At 40.6% G+C, this 24,557-nt stretch overlaps 1 protein-coding gene across 2 annotated transcripts in view; it reads right to left on the bottom strand.

The window, feature by feature from the left end:
• Positions 1-2,177: 2,177 nt before the first annotated feature.
• Positions 2,178-24,557, bottom strand: part of atp9b (ATPase phospholipid transporting 9B) — a 52,418-nt gene continuing 30,038 nt past the window's right edge. Inside the window, exons 15-29 of one of the 2 annotated variants that reach the window (XM_030063533.1) lie at positions 20,847-21,098; positions 16,678-16,839; positions 15,850-15,942; positions 14,745-14,828; positions 12,235-12,405; positions 11,570-11,668; positions 11,357-11,446; positions 10,725-10,869; positions 9,100-9,164; positions 8,612-8,767; positions 8,391-8,455; positions 7,934-8,042; positions 7,589-7,646; positions 5,766-5,969; positions 2,178-4,319 (exon numbers count right to left, since the gene is read on the bottom strand). In XM_030063533.1, the coding sequence (XP_029919393.1) occupies positions 4,183-4,319; positions 5,766-5,969; positions 7,589-7,646; positions 7,934-8,042; positions 8,391-8,455; positions 8,612-8,767; positions 9,100-9,164; positions 10,725-10,869; positions 11,357-11,446; positions 11,570-11,668; positions 12,235-12,405; positions 14,745-14,828; positions 15,850-15,942; positions 16,678-16,839; positions 20,847-21,098 (1,890 nt within the window). In that variant the 3' untranslated portion in view covers positions 2,178-4,182. The remainder of the gene's footprint in view (positions 4,320-5,765; positions 5,970-7,588; positions 7,647-7,933; positions 8,043-8,390; positions 8,456-8,611; positions 8,768-9,099; positions 9,165-10,724; positions 10,870-11,356; positions 11,447-11,569; positions 11,669-12,234; positions 12,406-14,744; positions 14,829-15,849; positions 15,943-16,677; positions 16,840-20,846; positions 21,099-24,557) is intronic. The other variant, XM_030063534.1, reaches the window with a different exon arrangement.

Below are 24,557 nucleotides of genomic sequence, written 5' to 3' on the forward strand. Positions count from 1 at the left end.
CCTTAAAGTGAGGAATGGTCGTGCCTTATTTAAGACTTCTAAACTTCCCTGTGCATCGAGCCAGTCAGGGAATATCATTACCGGTAACTTTAGCTCCGCTGGTTGTTGCTTCTTAATTCAAACAGGGTGCTGTGGAATTTTACAACAAGCCCAGTCAGATGGAATATGGCTAGAGAAGCCACTTAGCCGTTTAGTAACAAGATAGCATAATGGCATAATGGCAGGTCTCCCTCCAGCATATAAAAAAAGCACCAAAAAATGTCTTTGAGAAGAAAAAAAAAAAAAAAAAGCAAAAAAAAAAAAAAAAAAAAAAAAAGCTAATTTGACAAATGTTCCATGCATCTGAAATTTCTGCTTGCTAAGTGTTTTTGTACCCCACTTATGGGATGGATCAAATCTAGTTTAGTCGAGAAGCGTTTCGCAGAAAGGCCTCGCGCTGCAGCGTTTCAAATTAAGTTATGGAGTCATCTTTTTTGACAGGAGACAATTTGTCGTAAAACAGAGGAGGCATTACGTTATTAACTTCCATTCTGACAGCGTAACAGCTCCACTGTCATGTCTGCGCACTCACACAATCACTTGTGAGGCCAGAGTTGTTTCAACAGCCTCTTCGACAACTGGAGGCTCAGAAACCCCTCCTGGAGCTGCTGGCTGAGGCCTGGACTGTCATCTGTGCAGGTTTTACATAACAAATGCAGGGAATGTGTGTAAACACATTTGACTGTCAAAACGCTGTAGGGGCTGCAGAGACGAAAACTGGCCTTGACTGAGGTGGAGAGCATGAGCGAGCAGTCTGTGCTCTCAGCAACAATTTGTACTTTTCAGATCTAAATCTAAATCTCAGCGTCATTATGTAACACCCCTCATCAGGGATGCAGCACCGGGTAAACAAATCTAAACTCGCTCACCTTTTTATTAGAAAAACAGAGGCTGTCCATGCTTTAGGAAGTCTTAATAGCATGAATTCATGATGTACATGATCTAAGCCGTATCAAAACAGTCTTTTGAAGAAAAAGGGGAATAAAGGAACACTCAAAGTTTACATGAAATTGAAGAAGAGCCTTCCTTTTTTTTTACAGCAAAGACAAACTTTAAAGACAAACTGTTTTCATTACAATATTAATCATCCATCCTTTGAACATCCCCATTCCATCCCTGCTCCTCATCTAGTACATTAACACTATAATATAGCCGATATGGAAAACACACTAAACTGACGCACATAGGAACAGTTAAGTACAACTTATAGGACGGTACCGCTTCCCCCCTCTCGTGAAGTTGCAACGTGAAAACAGGGAGATGAAAGAGAACATTTCTTAACATGTTAGAGCCATCGGACCATCACATTCATCACTGGGTCACCCACCATCCACAAAGTACTTCCTACTCTGTGGGGGGAAATTGATAACACATTGTCTCTTTGCTGAATGAGGGCCTCAGATTACATGGTGAAAAAAAACAAAACTCTTTTACAGTATTCATTAAAGCCCTGTCTTGGTAAGCACACAGCGTAGAATCTATACTGCTGGCAGTGAAAAGCCTGGCGTGTTTTTGTTGTGTGGTGACGCGTTGTTGGAAAACGATGGCTCTCTCTGCTGGATTAAAAAACTTTTGTCGCTCCAGAATTGTTTGAATTCGTGATATAAAGACTGGAAAAAGATGTGACAGCTAAAGATCAGGTCTATAAATATTTAAAGGTCTGTGAAGAGAATGTTAACACTGATGTAAAACAGATTTTTTTAAATGCCCTCGAGAGTTTACTTTCCACCTGCAAGTCAAATTCAAGGGTACAATACACCCAAAAAGTTACACCTCCATTCACCGTCTATGGGACTGGCACTATTATGTGTTTGAAAATTTTGGCACCATGAATTCAGTAAGAAATATTACTGAACCAAAAAACTATGGTCATGGGATATTTCAAATGCAAATTCTGTTATGAGTGCCACAATTATAATTTTTTTGTGTGTAAACCAGACATGAACTATCACTTGTAACAACTCTGAAAGATGAAGTGCAGTAACACTGTATTTATGTATGCATGACTGTCACACTCCTTTACATGAGCTCGAGTGTTTAGTCTCTATCTCCATCTTGTGGCCAGACGTTGTTTCTCAGGAGTGAGAGGCCGTGGTGACACACAGCGCCAAACACAAACAGAAACGACAACACTTTGGCATTTGTTCGTTCATTTTATTGCTCGTTAATCAATAACAATACTATAAATAATGGACATACTGTTAGAAATTGCAGTGTTGGGACATGGAAAGCAAGTTCACAACAAAGGAAAGGTCGTACAGCACCACACACACACACGCACACACACACTCACACACACTCACAGGACACAAGTCTCAACAGAGGACACAGGAATCAATATTTGGACTCTCTCGTCTTGAGCAGGTCAATCACATCTTCAAACCCATGAATCCACTTGTGTTAAAGTGACTCAGCCAGACGTTTTTTTTTTGTTTTGTTTTTAAAAACTCTTTCTCAAATAACCACATCCACTGTCTTTCTTTTTCGTAGTGTAGCTACATTTTAAAGAAGGGTTGCCACAATTTAAACAAAATAATACAGTCGTACTTAGGAACCTGAGTTAAACTCAATCAAATTTAGAAGAAAAAACAACACAAGACAAGACAACCAAACAAACAAACAACATGGCCATACAGCACGACACCCCCGTTTCTACACTGTGCACACAGGAATTCAGCTGAACACGTCTCCTCGTTCATGTTCAGCAGAACAACTCTCTGCATCGAGCTCAAACACACGCTCGAGCTGACAACTCAAGTCATCCGCAGAGTGAATGATAAAACTCATCCCTCCATGACAGAAGCAGGAAAACAACATCAACTACGGATGAAAGTCTCACAGAAGCCCGGGGAGGGTCGTACAATTGGAAACTGTCAGTAAAGGCCTAAAAAAAACACAAACAGCTGTCAGCATGTCAGGGTCCTCCGCTGTGACGCTCGGAGAAGCATTGTCATCACAAAAGGTTTTGTGAGAGGAGCGGTTACAGCAGGAGTCGCGCTCCTGGAAGCTCCGATGTGTCTGTGCAGGTAAGAAAAACAAGAACCAAAACCTCAGACTGATTGTTTCACATCCAGTGCTGTGGAAGGCGGCTTCAGTACATTAACACAGATGATAATAATAACAGTAATAATGATGAGGCACAATGCGAGCGGCCACATCCGGCAGCCGCCAACAGACATCTCAAATGTAAAATTACGCGATATAATCAAGGCCAAATATTTCAACGATATGACAGTTTATCGACGTTAACTATGGAGTGCTGGTTTCATACTATCAGGAATTACTGATGTCATTCTCTTGTCTTAAAAACGTCAAGGACATACAGTAGCAAATGCACAGAAAGAAAGTCTGGAGCCAGGCCTACAGGAGGCTGTTCCCAGGACAAATCGTTTTCAGTTTCTGAAATTGTAAATATTCTTATATTTGGTTAATGCACATTTGTACAAGGAAAGTAGTTAAACGCAGTGAGGTTTACATTAGTAGTACTTGTAAAAGCTCTGTGTATGTAAAGGCTTTATTTACAGTCAGATGGAACAACATAAATCACAATATCATCCCTTGTAGCAACTCAACACTGTAGAAAGATGCAGGCCTGCAGTTTGTAATTTATAATAATAATAATAATAATAATAATTACAATAATAATAAAAAAAATAACGCTTAAAAAATTCTTAACCTCACATACAAAAAGTTAAACACCAAAAGTAATCTATCTGAATTGTATAAAATGACGCTTGAAGCTGATTTGTTTGAAATGCTTTAAAACAGAAGGCGGCAGATTGACCCGGGACCGTCCCGCCACCAGGGGGTCAGTCTCTTTCAGGCCTTCCCACTGCAGGAAGTCGTTCTGCTCTGTTTCTTGTGCTGAACAAAAAATTTCTTTCTTTTAAAGTCTTTGTTATGTGCTCAGTCTTTTCAAGTAATCCCAAGTCCCTGTGACATAAATCCAAAGAACTTCTTTTCTTTTTTTTTTTTTTTTCCTCATTTTACTTCCAATATTTCCAGTGGTCCCTTGACCTCTACAGGTCACCTATCCATCACTGAAGATCAGTGAATTTAAAAAAAAAAGTGCCAAAAAAGACATTTCAGTGAAGCACAAAGACAACAAAACAAACAGAAGGAATTCAGGGTGTCTGGTTTGGCTTATGAAGACAGCTTGGAGTAGCTGGGTGGTGAAAATTTGCGCTTCAGGTACTTGATGATGTAGAGAGGAAGACAGCTGACCAGCGTGATGGCACACACCTTCCAGAGGAAGGCCCGCGTTGTGATGAAGGACAAGTCTGGGAAAGCGCAATAAGGAGAAGACAAAAAGTTATAAACCAGTCCAAATATTGCACATCGTGAGTATTCAAGTAACACAAGAATCCACAAGAATCTGAGCATTTTGCATTCATATGATCACCAGGCAAAAGAAAAAGCAATGTGCACAGAAAGAGAGCTTAGTGCTTCAAAGTCAGATGCTTGTCATGTGTTGAATTCAAATTCATTCACTGCTTCCACTTATTAGTACAATCACAATGCGAACAATAATGTTAGAGCTCGGTCACTTGACAGAAATTTGACACAGCACTATAATGAGAACTGAATGGCATGATACCAATGACATAAAACAATTAAGATCCATGCTGTATACCACCCCCCCAAAAAAACAAAACAAACAAACCAAATAAAATAGATAAACACTGATGAGACGGTGAAATATCACTGGGACATTATGCAGACACAGAAAAAGAGAGGTGAGGGGAGAACAGAGAGCTGCAGAGTTCGCAGGCTGCACACCTACCAAGGAAAGCTCCAAAGGACACCCTGCCTATGCCTGTCGCCACGGCAACATACAGAAGCAAAAGAAGAAGTGCAGCAAAGAGAGAGTGAGTGCAGTGCAAGGGAGAGAGAGAGAGAGAGAAAGAGAGAGAGAGAGAGAGAGGAGAAGCAAGAAAAGCACAGACCTCTGAGGGCTGAACTAACACAAAACATTCAGTGCATCAAATTAAACACAAAACAGGTGCAGTGAAGAATGCAAGAACTGGAATTAACCTCTTGAACAGCTGATTTCCCCTTAAATTTCCCCTTCAGTACAGCTTCAAAGTTATTAAAAAAACACTTTTTTGTCATATTATATTGATAATATCACATATATAATTCTGCATGTCTAGATTACAACACTTCAGTGAGGCAACATCACATTTACATTGAATGAAATATTCAAACCCCAGATTGTTTAACAGCTGTACCGTCACATTGAACACAAAATTCTGGATAGCTTATGCGTCATTTTATGCCCACTTTCCTGCAATTTAGCAGGACATATTTGGTAATTTTGGAAACTTTGTGTTCTCCACTGGAATTTAAAATAAAGTTCTGTGGGTTTGAACAAAGCTCGGCTGCACAGCAATGATGAACCCACCGACGGGACCGGCAAAGTAGCGAAAAGTAGCCTAACTAATCTCCCCACGACTGTATTAGTAGTTCACTTGTGTTAACAGAAGGTTGCAGGAAAACCTCAAATGTTGCTGATATTTATCTTCTACTAAAACTGAACACTTACAGGCACTTTGAGCCCATGCAGTCTGTCCAATATCCATGACAAATGTTCCAAAAATGCACAACTGTCAATATAAAAATAACCCTGCTTCTCTAAACGCCTTAAACACTGACTTTTTTGAAGGATGTGTTGCAGAAGAACCGCCCTGAAACACAGAAACTGCGGTCACTCATGGTTCTCTTACCAAAGTATTCGTTGAGGAAGGCGAGCGAGGCCACGTAGCAGCCCAGACTGAAGAACTCGGCCACCACCATGAGCCAGTGCCAGGTGCGGATCGTCAGCGCCACCATCAGCAGCTCGGTGAGGATGAGCGCCGTGAAGGAGATGGCAACCACGTGCACAAACTCCGACTCAAACAGCACCAGCGCGCCATACATGAGGATACCACCTGGTGGCGCCAGAGGAAACAGCATCCAAGGCGACAAAGATCAGCACACCAATTTTGATTTATTTGCTTGAGGAAGTTGAAATAATTAAACCAGGATGAATCCCAAAGGAGTTATATCTACATTTCCTTTCATTTCTGTGATTTCCTGCAGGATTTTGAAAAAACAACATTCCACAGGATGTTTGTCAAGGTTGCCTGTGTACCAGACAATATTTTTACATTTTTCTTATTGTTTTAACTTGCGTGCAGGATTGTATGGGTGGGGTTATCTGCATCACAACAAGCCAGATGGTGTCAAGAAATTAGTCAGTTACAGAGAGGATGCTGTGCTGATTTTAAAATATTTTCCTGTGATTGTTAAAATTTTCTGTCACTCATTGTGTTACTGTATGTGGCACTCATTTTGCACCACAGTAACCAAAAAAAAAAAAAAAAAAAGGATTGGGAAATTACTGTTTGGCCCAGGTCTGTTCTTCCCTGCACAGCCGGCTGACTGGGACCTTGTGTAAAGGTTTAATGTCTGTCTGGAGATAAGGATTGATTTGATAACATTATTTATAAACACACAATGTGCCCTAGTGTCTCTCACGCTGGTAAACTTCTCTGAGTATCCAGACACTCACTCATCTGCGGGCGCCTACTGTATTTTGATAGCCTTTCATTTAATCATAACACTACGCAAATTGGGCTTAATAGCCTATAACTGATCACATAATTACTTTTTCATACAGTCTTCATACAGCACATTCCAGCGAGTCACACTCTGTAATAAATTAAAGTAGATTGGTGCCTAATATTTTCCTTCTCTGTCCTCTCATATCTCCTCCCCGTATCTTTTTTTTTTTTTTTTTTTTCACTGGACCTGGTATTGGCCTTTAATTAAAAACCCAGAGCTGTCAGGAAGTCACGCTTGAGCAGGAACATAGATCTTTCTCACATGCTGCATGGCTTAGCGATTACAGAAATATCGATTTACTGGACAGACAAAAGCCTGCATGTAAAAGCGGATGGCGCTTGGAAACCTAAGCTACTGAGAAAGGGACTGTCTGAGAGTTTGAAGGGGCCAGGGGACCCCGGTATTAGGCATAGGAGAAATGATTAAATGTTAGATGCAGAGTTGCTTTGACAATCTGCAGTGACTGCAAAGGCTGGTACTTCACAACAGGTACTGTTATGTGACAGATTGGTCCTGTAATAATCTTTTGGGTTGATTTCATGAAGTTTAATTGGGTTTCAAAACAAAGTCAAGAAACTAATGTTTTCATCGGCCAACGATACTGTCTGATGGACCTTAAATTCCAGCAATCCCCTTCACAATTTTCACAGCCAAATATGAAATACTAGAACTCAACCTCTCAACAACCGCTGGTTATCTGCTCACGATGGTGCAGTTGACAAATTACAACACGGTTCAAATTTGCCAAAATTTGGACTGGGTGACATATTTTGTGATATTTACACCACAATATAGGGGTAATGATGCAATAATGTAAGTTTAGGTTTAAGGGCACCTGACTGACACCTTTACAGTCTCATTTCTGTAACCCATTCACCTAACCGGTAGACTTTTGATGCAAAATGCTTATCAGCTAGAGAGTGTAAGTATGTGCAGACCTTACCTTGATATACACTGACCAACACCCAAATAAGGAAAGTCTTGAAAGATAATGATCGCCCCTGAAAGAGAGAAAAAACATCTTTGATTGCAACATAATTTTCATATGGTACAACCTGCTGAGCTTTTTAAGAGCTGAATCTGACAAACAGATCACAGGTACAATCTGGAATTTATGTAACCGTACACTCACGTATATTCTTTAAGAACTGAACTTGTAAAAGAAGTTTTTGACATTTGAAATTTTCTCAGAATCTATCCATAAAAGCTTTCATGGAGCTGTGTACTAACTTGTAAATGTCAACCACCATTCTTTTTTTTTTTTTTTTTTTTTAAAGCTGTTCCGTACCTTGGTCAGGTCTTTATAAAGCTCTGGGTAGAGCAAAGCCATCTCTGGCTTCACATCCTGGTCCAGAACCAAGGAGAACACGGGGAACATGGTGTAGATGGTGGCATACCTGCACAAGCAGTGATATACAGAGAAGCAAGCATGGTTAAAGATGTTTAAGATACTCATCCAAATCACACAGTTAGATCAAAGAAAATTTAGAAATGTCTGTTTTGTATTTTTGTGAAGTTCTCATGAGATTAGCTATGTTATGTATGGTTATGTTTCCTGTCAAAATACTGTAAGGCATTAGGACTGTGATGCAAACAGGCAATAAAGAGAGGCTTGCAGCATAATGAGCAAGTTAGCTGTCCCTGGATGGGCTACGGTACAATAATGAAAACAATATCTCCTCATTGTTAAACTGAAGTCAGTTTGTACCAAAAAGATTCACTGGACTTTTGAAGAGGGCACATACCCAACCATGAGGAAACCCTGGTACAGGGGCACTGAGGCAAAGTAGAAAATTGAGGAGAAGACAGCCTGCGAACAGAACAAATCAAATAGTATCAATTCCTAAAAAGCTAATAATCTAATCATTAGGAGATTCTCATTTTTATTCCACATTCATTTACAGTGTAAAAACAAGTTTTGTCAAAAATGTTGAAGATACTTTACCAGTGTCTTTGAGTTATGTACCTGCATGGTGGAGATGATCATGCCTCTGTGCATGACGAACTGGCCCAGCGCTGCAGAGCGCTTGTAGCTGTTCCTGCCATGAACCATCAGCAGGCGCCCGATGTGCTTAAACTGAGTGATGGAGAAGTCCGCAGCCAGGGACGCCTGCTTCCCCTCCTGTTTGGAAAAGTACAGAAGAAGTGTTAAAAAAACTATTTTAGCACAATATGTGCTGAAAAAACATGTAAATCTTTAAACTGAAAGAATCTAGCAAATTTATGGGTTCATATTTTAAGCAAAGCCATTGTGAGTTATCAAAAGCCATCTTCTTAAAACTGTCAAGATCTGCCGCAAATGGCCATCAGGTAGTACTATTTTTAACACTTAAAGAATGGAGTGTTTCATGTATTTATTCAAGATATGACAAAATTCCTTTTCATGATAAAACATGAGAGTATGATGGAAAGAGAGCCCTGTGAACTGAGTGCCAAGCTGTGGCAGCTCTTTACCTTTCCTTCGATTCCAATCCCGCAGTCAGCAGCCTGGATCATGCTGACATCATTTCCTCCATCACCTGACACAGCATTGGAGAAAAAAAAAAACTTTTAGCCAAAAGTTTCTTCTGCAATGTAGATGAGGTAGATGAGGTGTTAAAAGAGCAGCAGACTGGCTGTGATTGCCACCTTGTGGATACAAGAAGTACTTGATCTTATTTCCTTGTTATCTGTCTCAGTAGTGTGTGTGGTTCTGTATGAGCATGTGTGTGTGTGCCTTTCTGTCTGTGTTTAAAAGTCATTTATCCTCGGCATGCTTGCATTTTTCAGCAAACATTCTGTTCCACATTCACGAGGCTATGATTTTATTTTTATTTTTTATTTAACCTTTATTTAACCAGGCAAATCATTAAGAACAAGTTCTTATTTACAATGATGGCCTGTCAAGAGGCATAAACCTCTTGGGGGAGGGTGGGGGTGGGGGGGCTGTAAAGGAAAGAGGTTTGGTTAGTGGAAACAGGAGAATAAAGTACGGCAAAACAGCATACAGCAAGACATTACACGACAATGCGGACATACAGCAAACAACAACGGTAAGACAGGGTACATGCACGGTAAAGATGACGGCTGTACAGACATACGGTAAGACAAAAAACAAAAAACAAAAAAAAAAAAAAAACAAACAAAAAAAAAAAAAAACAAAACAAAACAAAAAAAAAAAGCGACAACCAGGCAAAACATGCAGCGGGGCACAGAAACCAGCGGAATAAGTACAACAATATAGACAAACACAGAGAATACAAAGACAGGCAGGGTTAAACAATACAAGTAAGATGCAGGGGAAACACCAACAAGGTACAAAACACCAACTTGGAATACGGTGACAACCGTAACCAGGCTATACATCTACACACTACAGTGAAGGACACAACCACAACCATACAATAAAAATGCAGGGGGGCATTTGGACACAACCATGCGGGAAGACAGGTACACAATGAGCAATGTGAAAGAACAGGCCAAGCAGGTTAACAGGCAGGATGACAAGGTAAACTTACAAGGGGATAAAAAATTTAAAAACATAGACTAGAACATGGAATGAGGAATATTTACAACATGAACAACATATTTACAGCATCACAGTGTGACCTGGGCGGCGTCAGCGGGTATAAGCGTACAACGTGAGGTGGGGGCTGAATTGGATGGCGGAAAGCAATTGCAGGTTTCAGTAAGTATGTGTGAGATGGCCTCCTTGAAGGTCGGGATAGAAATGAAGTTGTCCAGTTTTAGGTGTTTTTGCAGAGCATTCCAGTCAGTGGCAGCAGCTGATTGAAAAGATGTATGACCAAGGGAGGATCTGGATTTAGGAGTAGTTAACTGTATGTGCAGGGAGGACCGGGTGTTGTATGTGACGGGGAGTCGGTGCAGCAGACGAGACAGATAGGGGGGTGTGCGGTGAAGGAGGGTCTTGTAGATGAGAGTGAGCCAGTGAATATGGCGGCGGGTGTGAAGAGAGGGCCAGCTTACCAGTGAGTAAAGGGTACAGTGGTGGGTGATTCACACCTCTAACAGAGCAATCTGACAGCTAAGTATCTTGCTCAAAGGTACCTCAACAGTCCTCCAGCCCTGTAAACACTCACCGATGGCACAGGTTCTGTTGGCGGTGTGCTGCTGCAGGAGTCGGACAATCTGAGCCTTCTGAGTCGGCGAGCAGCGGCAGCAGACCACGGCCGGACACTGACACGCCAGCTCCACAAACTCATGCTCATAGTACCGCAAACACACCTGCCAGAACACAGACAGAGAGATACAACCATAATGAGTTGGACCACCTAGGTTCTGGGTATAATTGCATGTTTTCTTTGCGTATATACATGTCACTCCAGTTTGATTTATAGAAGAAAACGAGCTCTCTGAAACTTTGAAACTCAATCTGCTTCATACTAGCAATCATGAAACATCTGATTGCTTCCAAATAAAGGTAAAACTCTGATTTAGCTGTAACAAACTGTCAGTGATTGTACAATAATCGGTGTTTTGTGACATGAATGCGCGCAGTGCATCTAAAACTAAGGACATAAAATGGTTTCTGGCTGGTGAAAAAATCACTAATATGTTTTTGCTTCAATCCCATAAAGTCCTCGGTTGAACTCTTAAATATTAGTTTTGGCCGTGGATTACTTGTTATTCTCTCTTTGCCTGTTTGGCTGCATCCTCAGTATCATCTGCTGTGCGAGGCGATGTCACTGTGTGCTGCACTGTGTTGTAGTACCTCTAAGGAGTCTCCAGAGATGACCAGAGCACAGTCGTGTTTCCTTCTGAAGGCGTTGAGCTCCAGATGGGCCTCTCCTCTGTTTGAGACCTGATCGAGAGCCACACAACACAATTAGCCATGAAGAAACATATAGGCTGTCTTTGCTTTAATCTCACATCAAGTTAAATGTTTATTATCAGAATATCAAGAGGGTGAAGAGCGACAACGTACCGGCCTGAAGACATGGATGTCTTGGTTTCTGGAGACCAAATGGGAGCTTTTGGCAATGCACGTGGCTGTTTCAAGCTTGTCCCCCGTCAACATCCAGATCTAAACACAAAACAGCAGCATGGAGGTGGATGGATGCTGTGGCATTAAAAGCACAGGACAGTGACTGTTCTTTACCAATTCTAATGCTTTCACTAATGAGTTAAAAAAGGAATTCAGGGACTTAATAGTTCTTCTTAATGTCTTCTTGTTTTATGGATTCACAAATGCTATTCATTTCTAAAGGGTGGTGACTGTTTTCCTGCATTTTGTGCTTCTGATCACATCCCAAAACAATTACGGTTGAGCTGTGTGGGGTTTATAGTAACATCTCCCTCCAAGATAAAAAGCACACCTACAGTGTGAGGCTGCTAACAATAAAGGTTGAGCCTGGTGATTTTATGGCAGGAACCTTTCTTTTATGTTCCAGGTTTGGAACATAATAGATCCCAAACACGGAAAAGAATAAATCCCAAAATTCAGGTGCTACTTTATGATTTTTTTAAGCCCATAAGATTTCTGGAATATACAAATCTTTTAGAGTAGATTAACTTTCCACTCCACAGGTAAACTTTGAGGGAATTTCGTTGATGTTGGTGTTAATTTCCCACCACGGCAGCCTTGCTAACCTTGATGCCAGCGTTCCTGAGCAGCTCCAGCGTGGGCCGCACGTCGGCCTGTAGCTGGTCCTCGACCCCAGTCAGACAAAGCAACTCCATCTCCCTCTCCAAGCTCTCCACCACTGCTGCGACCTTCAGGGCTCGGTCATGGATACTCAGCTTGGCCTGGTTGTAGCGATTCTACATGCAGAAGTGAGACATAAGGAAACACAAAATGAGAAGAAAACAGAGGGTTTATATGGGCTGGGGCACTCAACTTACAAATTACAATATACCTGCCAATGCGAACCGAAATAAAACCTCATTGCTGTACCAGAGCTCCCACACTCACTAAGACTTCAAATTAAAGATCAAAATTAGAGCAGCAGCTGCAGCAGTGCCAGTTTTTTAACATGTGACCTTGCCAAGTAAAGCGGTTCTCGTGAAATCCATTTTATATTGCTGCTATATCAACACAAACATCCATCAGTACTGAACCTAGGATAGAGCTGCGCCATATGAATTTGAGTGCTACGTTTTAATGGCAATCAAGCAATTTCAATGCTAGCCATTCCTTTTTTCAAACTTTTTCAAGAAATATTTTAATTTTTGCAACTACTGAAGAAACTCTGCTGGACTGAGACAGACAAGCAGAAAAAAAACATATCATGCTTCAATTCAAAGATCAAAATCAAAATGCAAGAGAGTAAAGGAACAAGTATGATGAAGAACAACACTTTATAGAGAGTTGGGTGAAGAGTATGTACATGCCCAGTATGGTTCATCCATATGGAGGACTAAAAGGGACAGAATGAAATAAATAAATACATCTTTAAATAAATACTTAAAAGTGTCATTAATTAATTAAAATGGGAATTAAATAAATAAATGTGTCATTAAATAAATAAATATGTCATTAAATAAATAAATGTGTCATTAAATAAATAAATGTGTCATTAAATGTGTCATTAATTCATTAAAATACCAGTTCATTTAATGTAAAAACATATATATAATTATTTCATTATTTATTTAATTATTTCATGGACCGGTGTTGCAGTGCTTCATGAATTAATTTTATCTGTCAAACTCACCCATCAAAGTCAGTGGGCGGATCCTAACACCTGATTGGTTACCCGGCACAGCAAGCCAAGACAGATCGACTTCAGATAATCGATTGATGCAGAGCAAGTAAACATATTCTAGAGTGAAAGTTTTTAACTGTTTTGCTTAATCCAGACGCTCAGGTTGCATAACCTACAGCCGAGAGACTTTACTAAACATCAGGTAAAGCATGCTGCAAGAACTGAGGCTCTCTGCTTTGATGTGGACACACTACGCCAGCACGGGATTTTACCTGCGTCTACACCGGCAGCCACCAGGGAGAGGAGGGAGCGCAAGCGGTGCAAACGTAAACAAATGAGGGGGAAGAGAGCCGGGATCCACGCTAGGCTAGAGGCTACAGGCTACAGGCTAAAGGCTAAAGGCTACAGGCTAAAGGCTACAGGCTAAAGGCTACAGGCTAAAGGCTATAGGCTAACCCCTCCAGACCAGCAGGACCGTCGCTCTTGCTCTCTAATGTTCGCTCCCTCGACAACAAGCTGGACGAGCTACGCTTGCTAAGAGACACCCGCAGGAGAGAGACTGCTGTGTGCTTGCTTTTGCGGAGACATGGCTCCATGGAAACATCCCATCCCTGCAGGAGTAGAGCACTGAACATTGCCAGAGACCCTTCTCACCCGCTCCACAAATACTTTGAGCTGCTTCCATCAGGCAAACGGTGAAAAGCAAAACCGCTAGAATGAGCAACAGCTTCCTCCAGAAAGCTGTTAGACTTTTAAACTGCTGACTTTACCATCAGTCGGGGTTCCCAAGTGAAAAACTCTATCTCATTTTGTGTGCACTACGGCTGTATGTGTAGCTTAATGACAATAAAGCTTGATTTGATTTGATTTGATTTGATATTCTGACACACTTGGTGGCGCAACCTTTACTCGGTTCAAGCAAATGGGGGATTTGCAGGAGCAAATGTTACTGCGGTGCGCGTGCTAGATAGGTGCAGCCACAAAATGTCGAGAAGTTGCCCAGAACTACTCAGAGAAGCAGCAACTTTAACTGGAGAGGCTCTCAGCAGAACTCCCCCGGCTCCGGCAGACTTCCAGGCTTCAGACCTAAGCAATCGATTGGGCTAGATTCACGTTAGTCCCGCCCACTGACTTTGATGGGTGAGTTTGACAGATAAAATTAATTCATGAAGCACTGCAACACCGGTCCATGAAATAATTAAATAAATAATGAAATAATTATATATATGTTTTTACATTAAATGAACTGGTATTTTAATGAATTAATGACACATTTAATGACACATTTATTTATTTAATGACACATTTATTTATTTAATGACATATTTATTTATTTAATGACACATTTATTTATTTAATTCCCATTTTAATTAATTAATGACACTTTTAAGTATTTATTTAAAGATGTATTTATTTATTTCATTCTGTCCCTTTTAGTCCTCCATACATCCATACCTCAAAGTCCTGATACTGCTCCTCAGACAGAGACTTCTTGGCCACCACCAGGGTCCTCAGGCCCTCCCTGGCCATGTTCCCACACTGAGAGTAAAAAAGATTAATCTATTACAATATATATAAAGGCACATCGTGTTTTAAGGAACATTTTCAGGGAATTCTAATATTTTAAAACTTCTAACTTTCTCCAGTGCTTAATTTCAAAATTTTTGGTTCTCAGTACTGATAGCTTGGTGATATGTAGTCATGGAGGCAACTCTTCTATTTACAATGTAGTTGTGCTTAATGACATATGGCAATTTTTATTTGTTGACAATGCAGACAGGCTAAAATCAATGTGGCAGCAGAATTTATTAATTACAACGATACTGGTGAACCCACTCAAATTTATATCACAGCTATTCAAACGTTGTGTCAAAAAAAGCTAACGGCCATTTTTCCAAAAGCAATTTAAATCAAATCAAATATAGGACAGCTCATCTATTTTATTAGGGCAGCTGCTGCATAAGTACACCATGTACAGTACTGTCAATAGCAGCATATTGTCACCAAACACCAAAAGAAATCAATAGTGAATAACGTGTCCCGTGGCAAAATTCAGAGGAGCCAATAAAACAAAGGGATGGATGATGGTTTATTTTTTTATATGAAACATCAATGGGCTGCATCTATCTTGCTGATTGGTTATTGACAAGCAGAGTAACCGTAACGCCAGCTCATTTGACAGTGGGATATTATAGCCAGTAGGACATCATTAGCACCATTGTTCAAGAATATGACATACTGTAATTACCTCAACTTTATCTAGGTCACTAATTAAATCAAAAGCTGCCCCCGGTGCTAAATGACTCAATAATGCCAATATAATTATGAACATATGCACACACGACTTTCGACCACCAAGCCGGTGTTGCCGCTGCCTGTTGATCTCTTGATGAATGGCCTGATTAAAAACACGTAATTGACCTAAAATAATGACGGCTATGAGTAACTACGCTCTTTTATACATCAATCATTTCTTAGCGGTGTTTTTTTTTTTTTTTTTTTTTTAATTCACCACTTAACTCCTGATTATGAGATGTTATTCCTACGATGGGGACCTCACCTCCTCTTCCAACCAGTCATTGTACTGGACAATGCTCGCCATGGCAACGTCAGCACCCTTCATATAAAAAGTGATGTCTCCTGTAGACTCCTCCTGGATCAAATCACAGATGTACAAAACAAAAACACATGAACACATGAACTTTCCCACTACTTAAGAATCATACAGCATTTTATATCAAAGATTTTGAATGAGAATAACTTCACTCTCTGCATACAGTAACATCCATTTTACTCTGACCTAAAATAACACTAAAATCCAGGACTTGAGCTCAGTGTACATGGATCATCACAACATTTCAGTCCTGTGTTCTGAACCCAGCAACACTTCAGTGTAATTTTCATCTTTTCTCTGACCAGCAGGGGTGTGAACAGGTCATCTGCTAATTTGTGACTCATGCGAGCGCAATGGTGCTAAACATGCTCGACATTTTAGGTGGACAATCAAACCCTTGGTGTCACTTCAACCTTTGTAATATGATGCATTGCCAATAATTCACCACACTTTGGCTTGCACTGTGACTTACGTTCATGGTGTAGTAATAATGAGACATTGCCAGGATGGGATAGCAGAGAATAAACTGCGCTTTAGTCAGTTTGCTAAACCTGAAGGCTTTTTTTTTGTAAATAAATAAAAGAATGTGTAAAAAAAACTGCCTGCTTGGTGTAAAAGTGGTTTAAAGGTGCAGGACTTTGGTGTAGCAAGACTACTAACAACTTATGGCTATCATAGAAAGCCTGAGAAACATAAGGCAATGACAACAGGACCAATAAAACAAAAGGCTCAGTCAAATTGTAGCGTCAGGCTGCAGGTTATGTGGGTTAATACCCTGACGATGATGCCCATCCTTTTGCTCTCAGAGGTGAAGGGGAAGATCTGCAGGATGTAGAAGGTGAGGATTTGTCCGGAGGGAGTCTTCAGCTGCAGCGAGGTCAGGTCTCTGTTCACCAGGGTCAGGCCGACGCTCTCCGTCCACCGCACCAACGCCACCTGAGGCGCAGACACACAGAGATGCAATCACACAAACACACACACACACACACACAGATTGTCATTATCTCAAGCGCTGCTATCTTTCAGCCCTGCATTTCTTACTATTTGTTGCTTTGTATGCTGGCGTTCGAGAGATTTCAGCTGATTCCACTGCTGAACTCATTATAAATTGCTCAGGAAATGAGTGTCCTAAATGCCTAAAATATTAATACAAACAAACAGGACAGAAAACAAGGGAACACAAACTCTGGACCTCCCAGTAGAGGTCAGCTAAAAACAGTGCAGAGGGTTGTAGGACAAAACATAAGCATTTGTTCATTGTAGGTTAGAGGTCAGCTTTCTCAACATCCTGTTTCAAAGCCTCTCCCTCCCCAGTGGAGGAAGAAATCGAGCACATAAAAATTACTTGTTCATTGTATCACACACACCTGAAGGGGAATTGAACTGAATCAAACTGAAAGGCTTGTGTGTGGCCCAGATTTTTTTTCAACCTTTAACCTTCGTTTATTCAGGGAAGGATTATTGAGCATGCATCCATATTAAGCTCACAACAAATATTTATAGCTAGGTGGGACATACAGGACATGTGTTTTGCAGGGAAATTTTCAGTTTTTCAGATTCAGTTCAATCAGTAGACAGTGCAGAAGTTAAAAAAAAAATAATAAAAGAAAAGTCATACAGAGTCAGGTAAGGTACTTCACCATTCATAATTCAGAAGGACATAAACGTAATTTGCTTTGCCTGTATAATTTGTGGTTATATAGCATGTACGGTCAATAATAATAATAAAACAACAACAACAAGAGATGCACTAAAAATGATCGCCATGTAGCAGATCCTCTCTAACAAGGTTATAGTAATGAAATGGAGATTTAGACGGAAATTCCACAAAACAGTGATTTAGGTTATGTTGTAATAGCAAATATTTTTTTCAGTTTTTACCAAGTTATTTTCTTTTGAGTTGTGAGGTTTATGCACAACCTCTTCAAACAGTTAAATCCATTGAAATCCCTGAACTGCAATATATGAGATCCTTAAGAAAACGTTTTATGTCCTGTCTTGCTGCTGTGTTAAGAGGTGGAGGGAAAAGACTGTTCATAGATTTTCCTTTTAACAATGTTAAAATAATTGCAGTTTGATGACATTAGGTTATCCTTAATGCACAGTATTGATAAAACAATAGAAACTTTGAGATATTTGCAGAATAAGAGTCTAAAATAAAATTCTGTCAGTCTCCATTAAATATGAATAATAAATAGGGATATTAACAAGGGACAAAACTGACTGCAGTTACATTTTAAAACAACGTGACTACATAGACCATGATCACCTAATTTAAGTGATGTGCTGCAATGGCAAGACAAGGCATGAGAGAGCTGCCATATCTCTGGAGCTGCTGAGCTCTTCTCATTCAGCTCCAGATAAGTGTTTTTCTGTTTCTCTTTCCTCTTTTTCTCCTCAGCAGGAACTGCGGCCCCCGAGTGAGCGTTCAGCTGCACACGACTCAATTCTCAATGGGTTCATTTTCAATTTGCTCACTCAAAGGTTGTTATTATACTCTGACCTACAAATTGGAACTTCCTGCTAATACCCCATCATTTCTCCTGCTCCCCCTTTGAGCTCCGTAAAAGAGCTGCCTATATTTACTTAACACACATCTGTGTGTCATTATCCTGTGTGTGTACGTGGCTGCGCACACACACACACACACACACACACACACACACACACACACACACACACACACACACACACACACACATCAAGTGTGTACAGAGGATCTGAAACCTAGCTCTTCAATCTGTTTTATCAGCTCTCCAGGAACTATTTAGAGGTGTGTCAACTTTGATACAAACTGTAAGTGAATCATGTGTTACAGCAGTAATAGAGCTGACTGCCCGTGACTAGTTTACGACAATGGCAGACCGGTTTAAACAACTCCATCAGTCATTTCAAGAGTGTTTCAAACCCTCTAGTGATCATGTAAATCAAGATGGCAGCACTGCCTTTAAAATTAACAACACCTAAAGCATGTCATGATGAAAATGGATCCCTAATAGTTAAGCTTTCCAATAACGTCACTGGCAATATAAAGGGTGCATACTCTGAGCTGAATTTATTCTGGGATAGTTGTTCAGTTGTGCCTTGCTTTTAAGTGGTTATTATTTCCATTGCCTTCCAATTGTACCTACACCTTGTATGCTCCCTGAGACAATCTATCTAATTCACTCCAATTGGAAATGATAAACACCCACTTTCTGGGACTGCGCAGCCGTTAAAGGCCACGGTCAGACGCTCCTGGCTGCTATCGCAGGGGTCAAAGGTTAGAGGAGGGCTCTGTTCACAGCGTGGCCCAGCAGCAGGTCAGGTGACCCCTGTTCGGCCCGCCGCAGCCGGCCCACTTCATCTCCTTAATGACGGCTCATTACATTAGAGAGGCTGAGCTCGGAGCCAGAGCCAGACAAACTAGCACTAACGGAGGCATGGTGGCTAGGATCTGATGCTAAGGTTAATGAGACTGGGGAGAGAGGGATGAAGGGGGGAGAGAGAGAGAAAGACAGCGTGGAAAGAAGAGGGGCAGGCAGAGAGAGTAGAGAGAGAGTGAGACAGGGAAAATGAGGCAGAATGGAGAAGAGAAAAAAAGGGCAGAGACACAACAAAGACTACGGTGAAAGGGGAAGGTGGGGGACTACATGAACGGCCACAAACCTCCCCCTCTCATCACCTCTCAGAGAAAATTAAATATTGATCAATCCAAGCAGTGTGAGACAATGGAGAGGAGAGATAGAGCGTACAGGGATATAAATAAATATATACATCAACTCAGTGGGAGGACAGACAGGCAAAACGGGAAACTGAGATTTATCTTTTGTTGGCTTTTATCTTTATTTTGATCGCAAGACTTGGCAGACGGTGCGATGCAAAGCACAAAAGTCTAACAAAGGGTTTGCAAAGCCTCTCACAACGTCATGGGTGAAAAACATGCCAATGGTGCTGAACTTTGTGTGCGTGGGGAGATTAGCTCCCCTTCAATATCTATCGGAAAACTCTTCTAACGAATAATGACAGTGACTTTCCTGATCAACAGTCTTTCCCTGTGTTCAATTCTCATCAGGGCTCTCCTTGGATTTCTCTAAAAACACGGTCTGTATTACCATTACAAAGGCCGATAAATGAAAGGCTTAGCAGCACCCTCGTAGTCATAAATGCCCAAACTCTTGGGTTACACAGAGAGACAGCGAGAGGAAGGGAAGCTGTGGGATGCCTTTGGGGTAGTTACCGTGCAGGATTCCTCCTTCAGTTGGAGCAGTAAATTATCAGGAAGCAAACACTGATGATTAAATAGCTTAACCTCTAAAAAGGAGTTCACGACCTCTGACTTCACGTTCATGAAATGGCTATTATGACAAAGTATGGTTATTTAGTATCAGCTATAAAACACTAAGAGTGGGAGGAAACACTGAAGTAATTCCTGAGTCTCAGATGCTAGATTTTCTCACCAGTACATGAATGCAGCATAATACTGCAGCTAAAAAAAAAAAAAAAAAAAAAAAACATAAATGACTAATGCTGGAAATCAAATCCAATCAAGTCATCCACAAAATTTTAGTCACAATCATTCTTATTTTTTGAGATATCTTTGTAGCAAATATGTAGATTGCAGAAAATACCATGTCTTTCTTTCAGCTTTGTAGACAAAACAAATTATTTTATGTTGGATTTCACAAGGAAAGGGACAAGTTTTTATGCTCTTCTTTTCCGGTGCTTGCTCAAGGGCACGTGGGTAGTGATGATGGGCACTGTAGATGTAACATCAGCCACCATCTAATTGAAAGTTTCAAAGGAAACTCATCTCTTTTGATAAAACCTTGGCAATACGTTTTAGTTTTGGTCAGCCTTTCTGTATAAAAGCCAACTGGCCGACTGTGATGCGTGATATCCTCATTTTTCTCTCCATTTCATCTAACAAAGCTGAGAAAGAGTTCACGGTGGTTCATATTTACCTCATCAGGGCTGGAGGCCTGGTAGGTGCGGTTGTCATCGCTGAAGTCCTGGTCGGCTTCAGCTGACTCTGTCTCTCCATTTACGCCAGCACGAGACTCGTAGACAGGCGTGACGTTGTGGCACAAGGCAATGGCCTTCACTGCTTCATGGATGCGACTGCTGACGCTCTTGCGGACCTTCGGAGCTGCTGCTTGCGACTTCCGGGACGGTGTGGCGCCGCTGCTGCTGCCATTGGATGGTTGGGAGGACGGCTATCATGGCAACAACCAGAAGTGTTAAACAAACTATGATATTTGAGTCATATTTATGACTAAATGGGTTATTTTAGTATAGCAGCAAATCAGATTTACCTGATTTAGTTTTAGAGACTAGAATTCAATTTCAGCAGGTAACAGATTAGCTAGTACTTGTACTCAAGAAATACATTAATCACTTGAATATTCGTGATCTTGATTTGGGGTGTGATGACACTTGGAAGTTACATAGTCAAAAAAAAAAAAAAAAAAAAAATCAAAGCTTGTGACTTCTCCATTTATTCAGTGACCACAGGAGCCCTGCCTGTGGTGGAGCACTAGATGAAATCGCACACTCACAGCCAATTCACTTTAACATCGCCTTTCAAACTAAATGACACAGTGAGGGGAAGCGCTGTATCACCATCTTTATCATGTCATATCAGGTTTGAGGGCCTTTTATGTCTCCCGCTCTTCTGACAACAGCCATCAATTTAACTATGTGGTGGCTAGCGTGCAGGCAGACAGCCCACTGTGCCAGCTGCGTTTGACAAGGGCTGATGTGCTCCAGTGAAGCGTGTGATTTTGGCTTATTATTAACCTTCAGTCCTGCCAGGAAGGGAGGGGAGAGGGGAAATCCTGCAAGGATGCAAGATGACAACCTTCATGAAGAGCAACTGAGGGGCGTATGGAGAGATCAATAGGTCAAGTTGTCAGACAAGTTATATTTTGTGGCCGCGACACACATGGGGCATATAAATGGATATGTGTGGTACACTGTTTTTTACAAGGACGGATACAACCAAACGGATATAACACTGCGCGTTTTTAACTTCTGGTAATTATTTTCAACAACTGGTATGCATAAACAAGATTAGATGTCCTTGCTCAAGAGCACTTCAGCACTAACTGTTGAACCAGCAACCTCTTCAGAATAAAACAACCACCACTAGTCTGCCAATCTCTCACTCAGGTATGTTTCAGTACACTGTATATTATAAGTATTCTATATTATGTCACATACAATTTAAATTATTACTCATAATTAAACTATTTAATTATTACTAATAATGTAACAAAAATAAATTGTAGAGCACAGCATACTGGGTTGCCAGTAATATGCCTGAAAATATGATACGACATAATATATTCTTTCCATTCACAACTTTAATTCTTTCCTAGCATACTGACTGTTTTTCAGCTTTAAACTGTGTGATTCTTCTTATCTTTTGTTACATAGAGTCATTATTATTATTTTTTTACCATCATCACCATCATCATCATCATCATCATATTCATCATCTTGCATTAGAAGTATTTCAAGTTGGCCTTGCTTTAAAACAGTGACCATGCATGTCAATGTGAGTGTTTATGGGCAGAAGGGCAGTGTTGACAGACTGTCCTTCACTGTGACGGCTGAGGTTTGAGTCCAGGTGAAAAGTAACAGGCATCCGTCTTACTGAAGTTTCCTTGAGTCCTCAAACTGGCTCTCTACCCTACACTGACCTCTGACCTCACCACTGAGGGTGCAAATGAACGCAGAATTGAATTAAATCTTATTTTATTCATTTATTTATTTATTTATTTATTTATTTATTTATTTATTTAATTATTTTTTTAAAATATGCTGAAATTAATTTATGACAGTACCCAACTTTCCCTGTCTGGCATGGAAACAAAACCCTATTGATGAGGATTCAGCAGCAGAAAAAGACAAACACATTGTAAGCCCACACACACACTGATATGAAAGAAGCAATAAAAACATCCGATAATAATAACAATGAAACAACTGACCAGTAAAACAGAATGTGAAGGGTTTTGTGGTTATAAACTGTAAGTGTATGCTGGTGACAGTTTAAACACACACTGCACTGTGGGAAGTGTGGGGGAGGATTGTGTGTTACATATGGATTAAGTTAGAGCTGTTACCGCAGTTAATTACAGCTGTTACATATAGATGTAGAAATAGTGGAACTATCCACAGTATACCTTGCAATTTGCTGTTGCATACATACAGTGAGGATTATAAATTTCCACAATCACTTGGTCACACCATCGCCAAAACTGTCACCATATTGCTGTATGTCTAATGTTAATATTAATCTATAATAATGTGTTACAAAAAGATAGTAAGACTCACATGGTTCAAAACACCCCCATTCACCCCCTGGCCTGCAGGACAATGTTAAATATAGGACAAACTCTTCTACTTAAGTGATACTGTGCCTACAGCCAATTTCAAATATTACATGACACCTCAGTGTAAAAAGGATGAAAGAAAAAAAAAAAACAGCAGTCTTAACACAAATCAGCTAGACTGAAGCATTGTTGCTCTGCCATGTTTTGGCTGCGAAGTGCTAGAAAGACTAGTCATTTTTCATTAGCTGGGATTACAAATAAGGGTGTGGGCAGATGGTTTCAGAGTGTCGACCAGCTGTTTGGAGCTGGCTGAGAGCGAACAATATCATTCTGTCAAGCCTCCAGCCACATCTGAGCCACCCAGTGAAGAACACACTGGCTTACAGTACAGGGAGCTGCTCGGGGACACGGCATGATGAATGAACAATATGGGCCTCTTTCCCGGAAATGTTATCCTTAGCTAAAAAACTGATTAAATAGATACATAGACAGAGGTGAGGCTGAGTAGGGAAAAAACATGGAGTAGAGCATGTATTCATCCCCCATTGAGAGCACCCATTCCCATTCCACCCAGATACAGTTACAGTAGATTCGCTTTTTCGTTATACTGCTGTCATCTGTCCACATGTCTGGTTGTTTTCCCTTTCAACAAATTCTGAATTAGTAGAAATTATTCTGTATTGCTACTGAAATGAAAATGACTGGTGGAACTGTGTAGGGATGGAATGACAAAAGGTTTTTTTAGAGACTGATACTGTTATCCACTGTCTGATATCTTCCCTCCTATGACGGGGAATACAAATCCCCAGATGAAATTTTGTAAGAACAAGAGTAGAAATGCAGGTGTACAACAGGTTGAGCCTATTGGACAAGCTCATTTTGTTTTTAAATTATTTTTTGCCATTTCTGATTTACTCAACAGTGACAGTAGAGAGACAGGACTGGCAGGGGAGAGAGAGGGATGACATTTGGTAAACAGCTCGGCACTGAACCAGGACTGTTGCTGTTAAGTTTTGTTCCTTTGCTAAAGTAACAGTTGTACCAATGACACACTTCTAGATTAACAGGTTAAAAAATGCAGAATTTCACATTCAGTCAAACATCAGCAGTAAAAATATTGATACTGGTTTTAAATCTGATATCTGCCGATATACAGTATCAGTCCATTCCTATTAGCAAATTTTCCATGGTAATTTCTGCAAGCTGTGCCCCAGAACTACCTAGATGGCGTTGTATGTCTCCATAGTGAGAATCTTAGCACAAGCCCCTTAAATAAATAAATTATGAGAAAAGATTTGGTCAGTCAGTGAGGGACACCAGCTCTCAAAAACTTAA

The sequence above is a fragment of the Myripristis murdjan genome, chromosome 11 (assembly GCF_902150065.1).
Source record: "Myripristis murdjan chromosome 11, fMyrMur1.1, whole genome shotgun sequence".
Taxonomy (NCBI): Eukaryota; Metazoa; Chordata; class Actinopteri; order Holocentriformes; family Holocentridae; genus Myripristis; species Myripristis murdjan.